Raw genomic sequence first — 14,668 nt, forward strand, 5'->3', positions numbered from 1 at the left:
AATAGGAACAAAGCTGTCTTCTTCCTTTTATCTGTTATCATCACATCCACCCTGAGTAATGGTCCAAATCCTTCTTTGATCATTTTCCTAATAAAGGATCATAGTTTGGGAGCTAAAAGGGATCTTGGACCATCTAGTCCAGTCCCTGCATTTTACAAATAAAGAAACTGAGGCCTTCAGAAGCTAAGTAACTTTCCCAAGGACCAGCATATACATGAAAGAAAGGTGGGGTATATTATTCTGGTGACCCTCGCTTTTCCCATGAGTCTCAGTTCATTCAGAGCTTTGGCATTCCACATACTGTTCTAATAGCAGGTTGCCAGATTTTTAAAGTCATCCTTCCTCATTTGCCCTTGGTTCCATCTTCTGTATATATCTTTCAAATTTATGTTCGTCAATAAGTTTCCCGTGCATCCATACAGGCTTCTCTCAGACTTCTCCCATTTTTCTATTTCATGGGAATTTTTCCTTTTTGTATCTTCAGGATTTGATTTTTTGAGTTTCCCATCAGTCCTAGGCTGATTTTTTCCTATAGAAAGTTATTTTATTGGATCCTATTTATCCTTCCTCTTCACCCTTTGAATTCTAGACTCCTAACATCTAAGGTGCATGCAAGACTAGGCCCAGCTTTCTTCTCTTCTTTAATTAATTCTCCTGATCATTTCCTCACAAGGTTCATTTATGGCCAGCAACCAGATCTTCCTAGCTGGTGTCGTTCAGTTGTTTTCAGTCGAGTCTGACTCTTTGTGACTCCATTTGGGTTTTTCTTGGCTAAAATATTAGAATGGTTTGCTGTTTACTTTTCCAGCTCATTTTACAGTTGAGGAAATGGAGGCAAATGGGGTTAAGTGACTTGCCCAGGGTCACAGAACATGTAAGTGTCTGAGGCCAGATTTTAACTCCGGAAGATGAGTCTTCCTGACTCCAAGCCCAGCACTCCATCCACTGTACCACCTAGATGCCCACCTTGCTGGTAAAAAAATAGATTTAGAACAGCAATTCCCCTCATTTACTCCTCCAACTTTTGAAGGATAAAATTATAATTGAGACAAGTGAAGAAATTATTTGCTTCTTCAATCTTGACAGAGAGAAAGCACCAGGAGATGTCCAAATAGTTGAAGCCCACCCCACCTCTTCCCCACCCACTACCATTGTATCAGGCCTCTATGCCAGACTTCTGACAAGTCTGACAAAATCTTCTGTCTCTACTCTCCATCCAGAGGGTGTTTAGGTCACTCCACCAACAACTTTGCTTCCATTTTTGCCTCTGCTCATGTTTACCCAAATACCCTCCACCCTGCTTCTACCTTCTGGTTCATGAATTTTGTAAACAAATAAGTAAGGCTATTTTCTACCACCACTACCTTTTTACCTATCCTTTTCCTTTTGGATTAGATCTCTTCTTCCAGTAATATTGTAGTCATGAATCTCATTCCACCAAGTTTCAGTGTTACTTTTAAGGTCAAATTTACCTCTCTTTGTTAGCACATTTCGATTACTTTTATCAGTACCCATGATTTGTGCATTTGTTTAGAGACACCTGAGACTACAGGTTTTATAGCTGGTTTCTTCCTTGGATTTTGTTTCCTGTCAATTTCTGTGTATTTCAATGGTTATTTTTCTTCCTATGTTATAACTACTGTCTGTGATATCTAGCCTGAAAATAAAAGCAGTTTCTCCCTTTGCTTTTCTTTTCAACTTAAAGCCCTTTGGATATTTTCAAGAATCCAGGCAAATACTGTCTTATTGGCCTTGGAAAAGTAGGAAGAGGTCAGCTTGCTCAGGACTTGAAAGGCAAATAAAGGATTTTACAGTTGATCCTGAAAGTAATAAAAAGTCACTGGAGTTTATTAAATTGGGGAGAGGGAGGGCCAGGAGGAATATTATCACACCTGCACTTTAGAAAGATCAGTTTGATAGCTGAATGAGGAAAGACTAGAGTGAGAAGAGCCTTGAAGCAGGGAGTTCAGCCAAAAGATCATTGCAATAGTCCCAATATGAAGTAATGAGGACCTAAATTAAGGCAGTGTCAGAGAAGGGCACATCTGTATGAAAGATGGTGTGAAAGTGAAATTGAAATGATTTGGCAATAGATTGGATATAGAGGCAGGGGGCAAGAACCTGAGAATGGGGAGTTGCAACCTAGGGCACAAACCTGAGTAACCTGAAGGATGCTGGTGACCTTGATGGAAATAGGGAAGTCAGGAAAAGATAATGTTTTAGGGGGAGGGAGGAGCTGTTTTAGACATGTTGGGCTTAAGATATCTATGGGATATCCAGTTCAAGATGTCAAACAGGCAGTTAGAAATGTGAGACTGGAGGTTAGGAGAGAAACGAAGGCTGGATAAGTACATCTGAGGATCATCAGCCTAGAAATGGCCATTGAAACCATGGTAGCTGGTGAGGCAGGAGATGATTGATGGAGAAGAGAAAAGGACTCAGGACAGAGACTTAGAGGGCACCAAAGGTTAACAGTCTCAACCTAAAAAGAACCCAAAATAAAAGTCATGTCAGGAGGTTATCCACTGTTTAGAACTGAGATGCTTGAAAGCAAGTCTGACCGTGGTTCCAAAGAACACTGTAGTAGAGAGAGGTGGTGGACCACAGACCCAGACTATTGAACCCAACTGCCAGTTACAGCTGCTATATTAGTTGATTTGCTCAACTATTTCTCTGTATTATAAGAAAATATCTGGAGACCAGCTGGTTCATGAAGAAATGAGTGTGTTGTAAAAAAAAAAAAAACTTATTTTTTAAAAGAAAAAAATCACCCCCACTACTAGTTGGAGCCTCAGAGAAAGCACTTGCATAGTGGCTCTGGAGGGATGGATAAGGTGTGGTTGTTTTCGGTCCTTTTCTAAGGGACAGTGAGCCCTCTTGAGATGCTGACGGGAGCCCCAAGAGAACCTTGGGATATGTTTTGCCCAACTGCCACTTAACCTAATTCTAGCTTTGTAGATTACAGGCTGCGCTCAGACCCCAGAGGGTGTGGGATTGCCAGGGAGCATAGGCTAGATCTTTCATAAACACAGGCCTGAGAGCTAGCTTTGGGAGAGGTCCTTTCTATGGGGAAGGCTGGACCCTGCTCTGCATGGAGGGCCCTGGCAGGAGAGCAGCAGCAGGAAGCCATTTGTATGCCAGGCCCCAGCTCCCACTCAGGGTGAGGACCTTGGTACCTCACAAAGCCCCACCTCAGGCAGTGATGGAACAAGGAAAGAAATGACCTGGGGACTGACAGGGTGTGACCAGGGCTGCCTGGGGAAGAGCTGAGAAGGAAGACCCAGGTGCTATAGCCACCAAGAAGCTCTGCAGGGCAAAGAGTGCAGCAAACATGATACCAGAACCCCAAGCAGGGCTCACTCCTCCACCAGCTCCTAGAAGCGATGACCCCTGATCTCTGGGGCCGCGGAGAAGAGCCACACTCCAGATGCAGGCAGGGTTCACCAGAGGCCTGAAGACCACCGTGTGAACACAGGAAGAACCCATCATCATGCTCTATTTGCTGCTGCTCCTCACCCAGCTCTCAGTCTCCCCCACATTCCACTCTGTCCAGGCCTCATGCCAACTGCCTTCCCCAAGCACCACTCCCCATCTCTCTACTCAAGGGAATGTACTGATTGGAGCTATCACCCCCTTACATGCCCGGCTCGTCCAACAGGAGGTGACTTTTTGCCGGCCTCCAGTACAGCCCCTATGCCAACAGTGAGTCCTGTCCTTTATTCCTGAGAAAGGACAAAGGGAAATGGGCAGGCATGCTTTGAGTGAGAGGGTAATGAGCACATTTGAGGGGCTGAGCCAACTGTCATCCCTCCTGTGCCCTTCTTTGCCATGGTGAGGTCTTTCAAGTCAGCACCAGTCTGAATGGGCAGAACCTGGGCCCCTGTAGGAGATCCGGACTAGTGAGATGTGTATAGTTCATTCATGAGACCATTGGGAGCGTAAGGGGCAATAGTGAGGGGTGAATGCTATGTGGTCATTTTGCTGGAGATGAAATTTGACAGTCAAGTTTTATATGCCAGTCAATTTCACAGATTTACAGGAAGGAGAGCTTAGCCTCCCTACCCCTTGACAGAGACCATCTACAACAAGGGAGGGCCCCTAGAACCACAGATTTATAAGAAGGTACTCCGAATTGGAAGGGTCCTGTGGGCTACCTAGTCCCCTCCTGTCCCTCCCCTGCCCCCATCCAATTCAGCAATCTCTTCTATAACATTGGTGATGGTCATTCATTGTCTACTTGACCACTTCCATCACTGGATGCTAACTTTCCCAAAGTCACAAGAAATAGGGACAGTTTTATTCCTTTGACTTTTTAGAACTAAGACATTCAAGCTTATAGAAGTTGTGACCCTAGCCTGCTTTCTTTCCTCCCTAAGATTCAAGACACGGTTTTTCTTGAATGCCCTGGGCATTCTCTTTGCCCTGGAAGAGGCTAACAGAGACCCCGCCTTTCTGCCCAATGAAACAGTGGGACTCCAGCTCTATGACTCCTGTGTCTCTGGCGCCAAGGCTCTGGAGAGCACTCTTGCCCTCCTGTCTGGACAGCTCCTCCCTATACCCAACTTTGATTGCCACTCCAAGAGCCAACTCCTAGGAATCATAGGGGGGATGACTTCCCCAGAATCGGAACCCATGGCTGAGCTGCTCTCAATCTACAAAGTCCCTCAGGTGAGTGATTTGCCCAAAGCAAAGAAGCAACAGGCGATCCACCTCAGTTACCAGCATTCTTCTTCCTGAAGAAATGTACAGCTAGGTTTTTTCTCCCTATGTGTGTGGTCATTGAGGCATTTATGATGCATTTGCTTAAACAATAATCACTAACATTTCTATACCAACTTAAGAGATCTCCATGCAGGATAAACATTGGTTAGGAAGAGTACAGTTTCCCAGAATGTTCATGGTCTGTGGCAAAAAGGCTAAGAACAGGGATGTTTTGCAACCAGACAACCAAGTTACATTAATGGCCAAAACCTTAGTACCCTATAGCCAATTAAATCTCAACAATAGTTTTAGTACCCATTAAGGAAAAAATAGCCTCTGCTGTGGGGAATTAGGAAAAAGCAGTGTGAAATGAGTAAAGTTAGGGATTTGCTATCATCCATATTTCCATGGGTATGCCGAGCCTTGATCAGCATAAATCTCAGAAGGGTCAGTCCTTTTGATAGACCTAAGTGTCCATGACAGTTTTCTTCTATCAGGACCTTTAAAACATTAGGCCAAAGACATAAATTGTAAATACTTTTATCAAGGAGAGATGACCAGGCTATCTCACCACAAGGAAACCACTGAAGGAGTGGTAAGATCACTTTTGCCACAAAGATGCAAAAAGTATTCAAAAGATCCCAATGTTTGTCTCCAAATGTACAATTTATGTGACCTTAGAGGCAGCTGGTGGCACAACACAGAAAGCACTGGAGCCTGAAGTCAGGGAGATCTGATTACAAACCTGCCCTCAGACACTTCCTAGCTATGTGACCCTGTGCAAGTCACTTACCTTCTATCCACCCCAGTTTCCTCAATTGCAAAATGGAGAGAATAATAGGACCTAACAGGGTTGTTGTCAGGATCAAATGAGATAATTTTTAGCTTAGCACAATTCTTGGCACATAGTAGGCACTATATAAATGCTTACTCCCTTCCCTTACCCTTAGTCAGATCACAACATTTCTGGACCTCAATTCTTCATCTGCAAAATGTAGGAGTTGAACATCTAATTTAAGGTCCTTTCTAACTCTAAACTTCTGATGCTATGATACTTCCACTCTGGTGCCAGATTATTCTCTTTCAGGCAATGAAAGTCTTGAAATGAATCCTTCTGACATGGTGGAATTAAGAGGAAAAACCAGGTTTCTCAGAGAAGGTAAATTCATCTCTTAGCCATAGGACTACGAACCTCTAGAAAAGAGCAAGTCATCCAGAAAGGTTAAGTCAGCTTGAACAAGAAGTTTGGTGCCAGGTTTGGTCCTCAGACAGCTGCTAAGAGGACCCAAGAAGTATCAAGTCAAAAGCTGGGGTTTTCTGTCCAGGAATAATTGACCCTTTTTCCATCCCCAGATAAGTCATGGATCTCAACACCCCCAATTTTCTGACCACCGCCGGTTCCCCTCCTTCCTCCGCACAGTCCCCAGCAGAGCCCACCAACCTCAGGCCATGGCCAAAATACTTCTCTACTTCAACTGGACCTGGGTGGGACTGGTGGGTTCAGATAGTGGAACCTTTGAGTGGATGGACCAGGAATTCCAGAAGGAGGTTGGAAAGCATGGAGGCTGTGTGAGCTTCTCTAAGAGGATCAATGGCCATGTCAACAATGTGGGTGATGTGGCTGATGCCATCCAGACTTCCACTGCCAAGGTGATTGTCTGTGATTGTTACCACATCCACTTCATCATCCTAGCCAAGGCCCTTCAGGAGAAGAATATTACCAACAGGATATGGGTTTTGTCCAGCTCCTTCCTTTTGAATCCCTCAATACTGAGCAGGGAAGCCAGGGACATGCTAAATGGGAGCCTGTCTCTGGGGATACACTCAGGGCCAGTGCCTGGCCTCGAGCACTTCCTGTCCACCCTGTCCCCAGCAATGTACCCAGACAACCACCTGATAAAGCTGTTCTGGCAAGAGCTTTTGGGTTGCACCTGGCCTGGGCCAAAGCCTGTTCACCCTCAAGCAGGCCGTGTTGTCCAAAATTGCACAGGGCTGGAACAACTGACACCCACCCATCTGTCTGTCCTGAAACTGGATGATTTGACTGCTACATACCAGATCTACCTAGCAACCAAAGCCTTCCTGGTGGCCTATCAGAACCTGAGGGCCAACCACCCTGGGGAAGGCCCACTTCCTGGTGGTACCTATGCCAAGGCAGGAGATGTCAGACCATGGCAGGTGAGAAAGATGCAAGGAATCTATATTGAAATGTCCAGCTCTGCCTTGGGTAGGAACTTAAGGGAGACTCTGAGCAGGAGGAAACTGTCAAAGGAGGTTTGGGATTTCATGGGGAAGGACAAAGAACAAGTGGAAAAAATGTAGGCATGAAAAGATTCTCGGTTACAGAAGCAGTGTAGCAGAATAGAGAGAGAGCCAGCCTCCAAGCCTCAGAAGTGTGTCCGTATGCCCAGCTTCTAATGTGGAGCACGACCCACAGTAGAAACCTAGTAAGAGCAAGTGAATGGCTGAGTGAGAGGATCATGACAGGACCAAAATTCCCATCTTTTCAAGAGATTCTGTTTTGTGCATTTAGCACGTCTGGTACATGGTGCATGCTTAATAAATACTTGTTTCTTTCCTTTCTCCTTTCCTTCTCTTTCCCTTCTTCCTTCCTTTCTCCTTTCTTCCTTCTTCCTTCCTTTCTCCTTTCCTTCCTTCTTCTTTCCTTTCTCCTTTCCTTCCTTCTTGCTTCCTTGCTTTATCCATTCCTTCCTTCCTTTCTCCTTTCCTTCCTTCTCTTCTTTCCTTCTCTTTTTTCTTCCTTCCTTCCTTCTTTCTTCCTTTCTCCTTTCCTTCTGCCTTTTCTTCTCTTTCCTTTCTTCCTTCCTTCCTTCCTGCTTTTCCTTTCTTCCTTCCCATAATCCTCAGTATACTTGGAGAATGGGAGCAGGGTCAGGCCAGGGCATGGGAGAGCTACTCCTTCTTGGACTATGCCCAGATGCAGCATTTCTATCAGAATTTCTGAGTGTATGGGGCTGAGAGGATCAATTAGGAGTAGAGAAAGCACCTGGTAGTGAAGAATAGAAAGTAGCAGCTTTACAACAGAAGAAGCATCCACATTCTGGGCCCTCTTTTGGCTGCCCCTTCCCAAACTCTCCTGTGTGTGCTCTTGCCTCAGGTCCTGCAGTATTTAAGAAATGTCCACTTCACTTCCCAAGCCCAGGAAGAGATCTTCTTTACTAAGGATGGAGAAGTCCAAGCAGTATTCGACATCATAAGCATATATCTTGCTCCTGACCACACCTGGCAAACAGCCAAAGTGGGACACTTGGACTTCAGAGAGCCTCTGGGGAAAGAGCTAGTGATGAACAGCAGTGCTATAGTCTGGGCAGAGGGCTCTGGAAAGGTGAGAACTGGAAAAATCCACTCCCCAAATCAAAAATAATGCCAACTTGCTGGAAGAAAAACTAAGTGTGGGCCCAGTTGCCCCAATCAAATACAGCTGTGCTTCATTTCAATTTCTACCAATCAGTGAGAAAGCAGAACAGCACAGACTCAGGGACTAGCTCTCTAGAAAAAGCCTAGCCTGTGATAATGACCAATAATTATTTCTGCTCTTCATCCAAACCTCACCCAGCTCTCTTCCCTCTCTTTGTCTAATGAGTAGGTCCCTCTCTCAGTCTGCAGCGAGAAATGTCCTCTCGGAACCCGGAAGTCAAATGTCCAGGGAAGGCCACGCTGTTGCTTTGAGTGTCTTTCCTGTCCCAGGGGATCAATTACCAACATACTAGGTGAGAAACACAGAACAATGTTATCCACTGGGTCACCATGTTGAACCAAAACAAAAATTAGTACTGGATTCAGAGTAAAACACTGTTCTAAGCAAATGAGGAAGTAAGTGGTTTGGAAATGAGAATGAATGAATGAGCATTTATTAAGTTCTTACTATGTTATTAAGAAGGGTTTTAGTGAGGGGTGACGGAGGCATTTGGAAAGAACAGAAATCCTACAAGAAAATATGTGTGTGTGCATATTATATATAATTAAAATAAGAAGATGAGAAAGTATACTTGGCAGAAAGGGTCTAAATTCCAGTGGGGCACCTATCTGGTATAGTTGATAGAACACTGGCCCTGAAGTTGGGAGGACCTGAGTTCAAATCTCACCTCAGACATTTACTAGTTATGTGATCCTGGGCAAGTCACAACCTCAATTGCCTTAAAACATCCGGGGCTATCTCCAGTCATCCTGATATATATCTTGCCACTGGACCCAGATGGCTCTGGAGGAGAGATTGAGGTCAGTGATCTTGCACAGTCCTCCATAACTTAAATCCAATTCACTGCAAGGCATGACATAACCCCAGTGGCATGATCCTCTTTGAGAATGAAGGACAAACAACAACAAACAACTAAATTCCAGTTCTTAAAGCTACTAGCTGGGTGACTAAGAGAACCTAGAAAGAATCATATCACTCCTGGGTGTGTTTCCTCACCTATAAAATGGAAAAAATAATTCTTTTCTTACCTACTCTGCAGAGTTATTCTGAAGAAATCCCCTTGTCAACATTGAAGGGTTGCTATTGTTGTTGCTATAGTGTGCAGAGCAAGGGAGGCACATTGTCCCACCATAGACTGTGCTGGCCACAAGATTGTGTTAGGCTCTGGGTAACACATTTTATCCCTTCTCTTTTTTTTTTTTTTTTTGGTGGGGCAATGAGGGTTAAGTTACTTGCTCAGGATCACACAGCTAGTAAGTGTTAAGTGTCTGAGGCTGGATTTGAACTCAGGTCCTCCTGAATCCAGGACTGGTGCTTTATCCACTGCGCCACCTAGCTGCCCCCCATTGGTGACACATTCTAGGAGGACATTGACAAGCTCATGCATGTTCAGAGGAGGGACACCAGTTCGAGGAAGGGGGGGGGGTGGAATATGACCCCAAATGGGGGTCAGTTGACCAAACCAGGGATGTTAAGCCAGAAAGACAGAAGATATAAGAGCATCCGCTATAGCTGCCTTTAAGTATTAAAAAAAGATGCCAAGAAACAGAGGGATTAGTCCTGTTCTGCTTAGTCCTAAAGGGCAGAACTAGGAACAATGGGTAGAAATTGTTGAAGGGCAAGATTTCAAAAGGAAAAATTAGTGAGATCCTAAAATGGAATAGGCTGCCTCAGGAGATGTGGATTCTCCTTTTCTAAAAGACTTCAAACAGGGGATAAAATGACTGCTTATCAGGGATGACATAAAGATGTGATTCAGACTGGACCAGATTCACTTGGAGGCACTATAATTATATAATTCTGCGTTGCAAATGGAAGAGAGAAGGTAGAGAAAAAAAATAAATATTATACATTTAGGGGATCATTTGAGAGAACTTGGGGTGATCCCTCTAGAGAAGATGCACAAATTAATGGATAAATGAAAAATAATTTATTAAATCCTTACTACCTATGGAAGCCTTAGTTGGGGGGGGGGGCAGAAAGGCAGATGGCAAGGACAAAGGGGTTTAGAGCACATTGGCAGGTCAGGTGGCAGTTCCTGTGGGATATGGAAGGCCTGGTAGAAAGCTGATGATAACTCCCATAGGAAAAAAAAATTAGGTCAGACATGGTATTAAAATGCAAAACTGGGCCTAGGATCACTCTGATTTGGGTGTTCTCTTCCACGATGCAGATCCCAAGCCAGCAACAAGTGAACAGCCATCCAGCCTTTGCTCAAAGACATCCAGAAAGGGCAAATTCACCCTCAGACTTTTGGATCCCTCTCATTGTTGGAAACCTTATTTTTTTTTACATCAAGCTTTAATCTGCCTCTTTCTTTCTCCCATTGCTCTTAGTTCTGCCCAACAGGGCCCAAACAGAACAAGACTAATCCCTTCTCTGCTTAATAGTCCTTAAAAACTTTAGAATGTAAACCTGGACAGAATTATAGAGGTCCTTCTTTTGTGAGGTTTTTCACTTGTGCTCTGATTCTTCTTTCACAATATGACTAATGTAGAAATATGTTTAATGTGATTGTACATATATAAACTATATCAGATTGCTTTCCATCTTGGGGAGGAGGGAGGGAAGGGAGGGAAAGGAGGGTGAGAGAAAAATTTGGAACTAAAAATCCTATGAAAACAAATGTTGAAAACTATCTTTACATGTAACTGGAAAATAATAAAATACTTTTATTTTTTAAAAAAAGAATTATAGAGGTCCCATAGGCCAACTCCCTCATTTTACAGAGAAGGAAACTAAGGCTCAGAGAAGGGAGTGTCATACAGTTGATAACCAGAATTCCATCCCAAACCCTTTGACTCTAAATCCAACACTGTTTCCCAAATACCACACAGACGAGTTAAGATCTAATTGACAGTTTCAGCCATTAGAGAACCTTGCCATCCGTGATTTCTTCCTAATCATGAAGGCAGCAAGGTTGTCCAGAACTTGGCACCTAGAACCCAGGACCCCTCCTAACAATGGGAGAATGCATCATTGCCACACTGTTTCCTCCAAAAGAGCCCTCAAAAATCATCTCATTTATCACTGACTTTGGGGGCTCACAATTTAAAATAGCAGAATGATGGACTCTTGACTAGAGGTAGAATAACCCCAATAGGGGCTAGTAAAAAATTTTGTCTGAAAACCTCACCACGAAAGCTTAACACCAAAAACTAAAGGAAGGGAAAACTGTCCATATATTCCCCCAATGGGACAATTCTCTTCACATACCTTTCTCTGAGTAATCACTCAGCATGTCTGTTTTTGTGTCTCAAACACTGGCAGTTTGTAGGCATAAGCTAGTAGGGGACACTGGAAACACAGAAAGGAATGAATCTAAAGTCAAAATTCCGCCTTGAAATTTGCTTCTTATGTGACCTTGGACAAGTCTTTATCTCCTTGAGTCTCAGTTTCCCATCTGTAAAAAGAGGGAAGTTAGACCAGATGACTTCTGAGGTTCCTGCCAGCCCTAAGTCTATGATCCTGTAAAAGGAAATATCATAGATCTAAATGTAAAGTCCTTAACTTGGGTCCAAAAAAATCAACTGTGCTAATACAGGAAGGAGAAAGGCATGATGTGAAAGCAGTTCGTGTAGAAAAGTATCTAGGAGTTACAGTGAACTACAAACATGATAAAAGCCTGCAGTGTCATATGACAGCCAAAAAAAAAAAAATGGGGATTTAGGCTGATTTAATAGTACTTGTATAGTGTCAAGAGCAAGGGAATATTCACCATGTAACTAGGGAAAATTTTCCCAGTGTGAAACTTTTCTGTCCTGCTGCTCCAGTTGTCTAACTCATCACCCAACTTCTCTTGTTCATTTCAGACAAGGTCAGTTGCCTGAAGTGTCCAGAGGACCAATGGCCAAACAATGAGAAGGTTCAGTGCATCCCCAAGATTCTTGACTTCCTCTCCTACAAGGAGCCCCTGGGCATGGTGTTAGCCTGCTGCACAACCCTCTTCTTTCTTCTTGCACTGACCATCCTTGGCATCTTCATCTGGCATCACCACACTCCCATTGTCAGAGCTAATAACCACAGGCTAAGTTACCTCCTCCTCTGCTCCTTGGCACTATGCTTCCTCTGCCCATTCATGTTCATTGGTTTCCCAGTCCCTTTGACCTGTGCCCTGCGCCAGGCAACCTTTGGAATTATCTTCACAGTCTGTGTGTCCACCACTCTAGCCAAGACCATCACTGTTGTGTCTGCCTTCAGGGCCACCAGACCAGATACCAGACTCAGGAAGTGGGCTGGGCCAAGTCTCCCCAATGCCCTCCTTGTTGGTTTCTCATTGATCCAGGTTATTCTATGTATGTTCTGGATCATTGGATGGCCTCCAGTGCCCATGAACTCTACAGAGGCAGGGCCAAAGGTCATCATGATGTGTGGTGCAGGCTCCTCAGAGCTATTCTATACCATGCTGAGCTACTTGGGCTTCCTAGCTCTGGTCAGTCTGGTAGTGGCCTTCCTAGCCCGTCAATTGCCTGACACCTTCAATGAAGCCAAGCATATCACTCTCAGCATGTTGGTCTTCTCCTGTGTTTGGATCTCCTTCATCCCAGCCCACCTGAGTGCTCGGGGGAAGGACACTGTGGCTGTGGAGATTTTTGCTATTTTAGCGTCTGGGGCAGGCCTGATGTGCTGTTTATTCTTCCCTAAATGCTATATCATCCTGCTTCAGCCTGAGAAGAACACAAGGGACCAAATGATGGGCAAGCACCATTTCAAGAAATGAAACCAATACCAGCCATTCTGCTTTCTCCATCACAGAGGAGCATCACCAACTTTGTACCTCTTCCCCCAAGCTATCAAGGAGTTCAAGCATTTCAGAAGTACACATGTCACCCTTTGGGATAAAGAGCAATAGGTGAGGAGGGCAGCTAGGTGGTACAGTGGATAAAGTACAGGCCCTGGATTCAGGAGGACCTGAGTTCAAATCTAGCCTCAGACACCTGTGTGACCCTGGACAAGTCACTTAACCTTCATTGCCCCACAACAAAAAGAGTGATAGGTGAGGACACTATTCATAATGTAACAGTGTCCCCTGACAAAGGACAACAGCCTGCCTTCAGGAAAGAATGGCACAAAGACAAATGGAGTATATGCAAGGTCTACCATTTGCAGCTCTCCTATGAAATGGGACCTTGGATTTACAGTAGGAGATTATCTAGTCTGACTGATTCATGTTATAGATGATAAAACTGAGGCCCAGAAAGGTTAACCAACTTATTCAAGTCACACAGGTGATAAATGACAGAGTCAAGATTTGAACTCTGACTACTTCAAATATTGTGCTTCTACTACATAGTCTGAGCCTAGGTGTCTCAGTAGATGGAGCTCTGGTCCTGAGTCAAGGAAGACTTGCATTCAGCTCTTGATTCTTCCACCTATTACCTGCATGACACTGCAGGTTAGATAAATATATCCCCTATGATATATTAACTGAGTCATTGCCAAAAACATGGCACTGTTAATGACTACTTTCTGAGCACAATCATTCATGTAATTCCAAATGTATTTAAATGTATCCCACCTCTGACACTACCTGTGTGATTCTGGATTTCCATTTCCATATCTGTCAACAGGGATGTTTGGGCTACATGTCCTCTGAAGTCTCTTCTAGTTCTAAAGCTATAACCATAAGAAGAGAGCTATCAACGAACTCCACAGTCTCAGATGTTCATGAACGAATCCATAAAAATAAAAGATCCATTGCTTTTTTGGATTACTGGCCTTTTTTTAAGCCTAAGTTAGGACTGGCATAGCCTTCAAGCACTTAGGCTCAGCTCCACAACACCATGAGGCATAAGAGGAGTCAAAAGGACATGCTTATGACATGAGTTTATGATGCTATAATGACTCAAGGTTCACAAAGGGCTTTACAGCTAATGTAAGGAAGAGGCAGAAGGAAAACAATTGTCTTAGGGTCTTTCAGTATGTAATAATGATTTCTCATATTTCTTTAACATGTTTTCACCTTTTCACGTCACAAGAAATCCAGGGGGCAACTTTTGTTATTTAGTTGTATCCAACTTGATGACCCTATTTGGGGTTTTCTTGGCAAACATACTGGAGTGGGTTGCCATTTCCTTCTCCAGATGATTGTACAGATGAGGAAACTGAGACAAATAGAGATAAGTGACTTGCCCAAAGTCACGAAGCTAGTAAGTGCCTGAGGCCAGATTTGAACTTAGGTCTTCCTGACTCCAGGCACTCCACCTAGCCATCCCAGGAGACAGCTAAAAGAGTCATTAATCATTCTCCATTGAATAGATCAGGAAACATGTCCAAAGTGGCTAATGACACTGCTAACCTCCATCTCCTGGATTCTCTCTCCTCTTCTCCATGGTTTTGTGACACTACTCTCTCCTGCTTCTCCTCCTACCTGTCTCATTGCTCCTTCTCAGTTTCCTTCACTGCTTCATCATCTCAATCCTTTCTCTGAGTTTTCTTCTGTCTTCAGCCTCCTATTCTCTTCTCTAGAAACTCTCCTTCTTGGTGACCTCATCAACTCCCATGAGCTTAATTATTAAGTCTTTACCA

The 14,668-nt window shown here is 44.0% G+C and overlaps 1 protein-coding gene across 1 annotated transcript; it reads left to right on the forward strand.

Annotated features, from left to right (window-relative positions):
• The first annotated feature begins 4,416 nt into the window (after positions 1–4,416).
• Positions 4,417–12,860, forward strand: LOC122730662 (extracellular calcium-sensing receptor-like). Its single transcript, XM_043969872.1, has 5 exons — positions 4,417–4,668; positions 6,055–6,879; positions 7,820–8,047; positions 8,309–8,432; positions 11,953–12,860. Exons 1-5 carry the CDS (start codon positions 4,609–4,611, stop codon positions 12,858–12,860), a joined length of 2,145 nt encoding a protein of 714 aa, XP_043825807.1. The 5' UTR covers positions 4,417–4,608.
• Positions 12,861–14,668: the final 1,808 nt, after the last annotated feature.

The sequence above is a fragment of the Dromiciops gliroides genome, chromosome 6, assembly GCF_019393635.1.
Source record: "Dromiciops gliroides isolate mDroGli1 chromosome 6, mDroGli1.pri, whole genome shotgun sequence".
Classification (NCBI taxonomy): domain Eukaryota; kingdom Metazoa; phylum Chordata; class Mammalia; order Microbiotheria; family Microbiotheriidae; genus Dromiciops; species Dromiciops gliroides.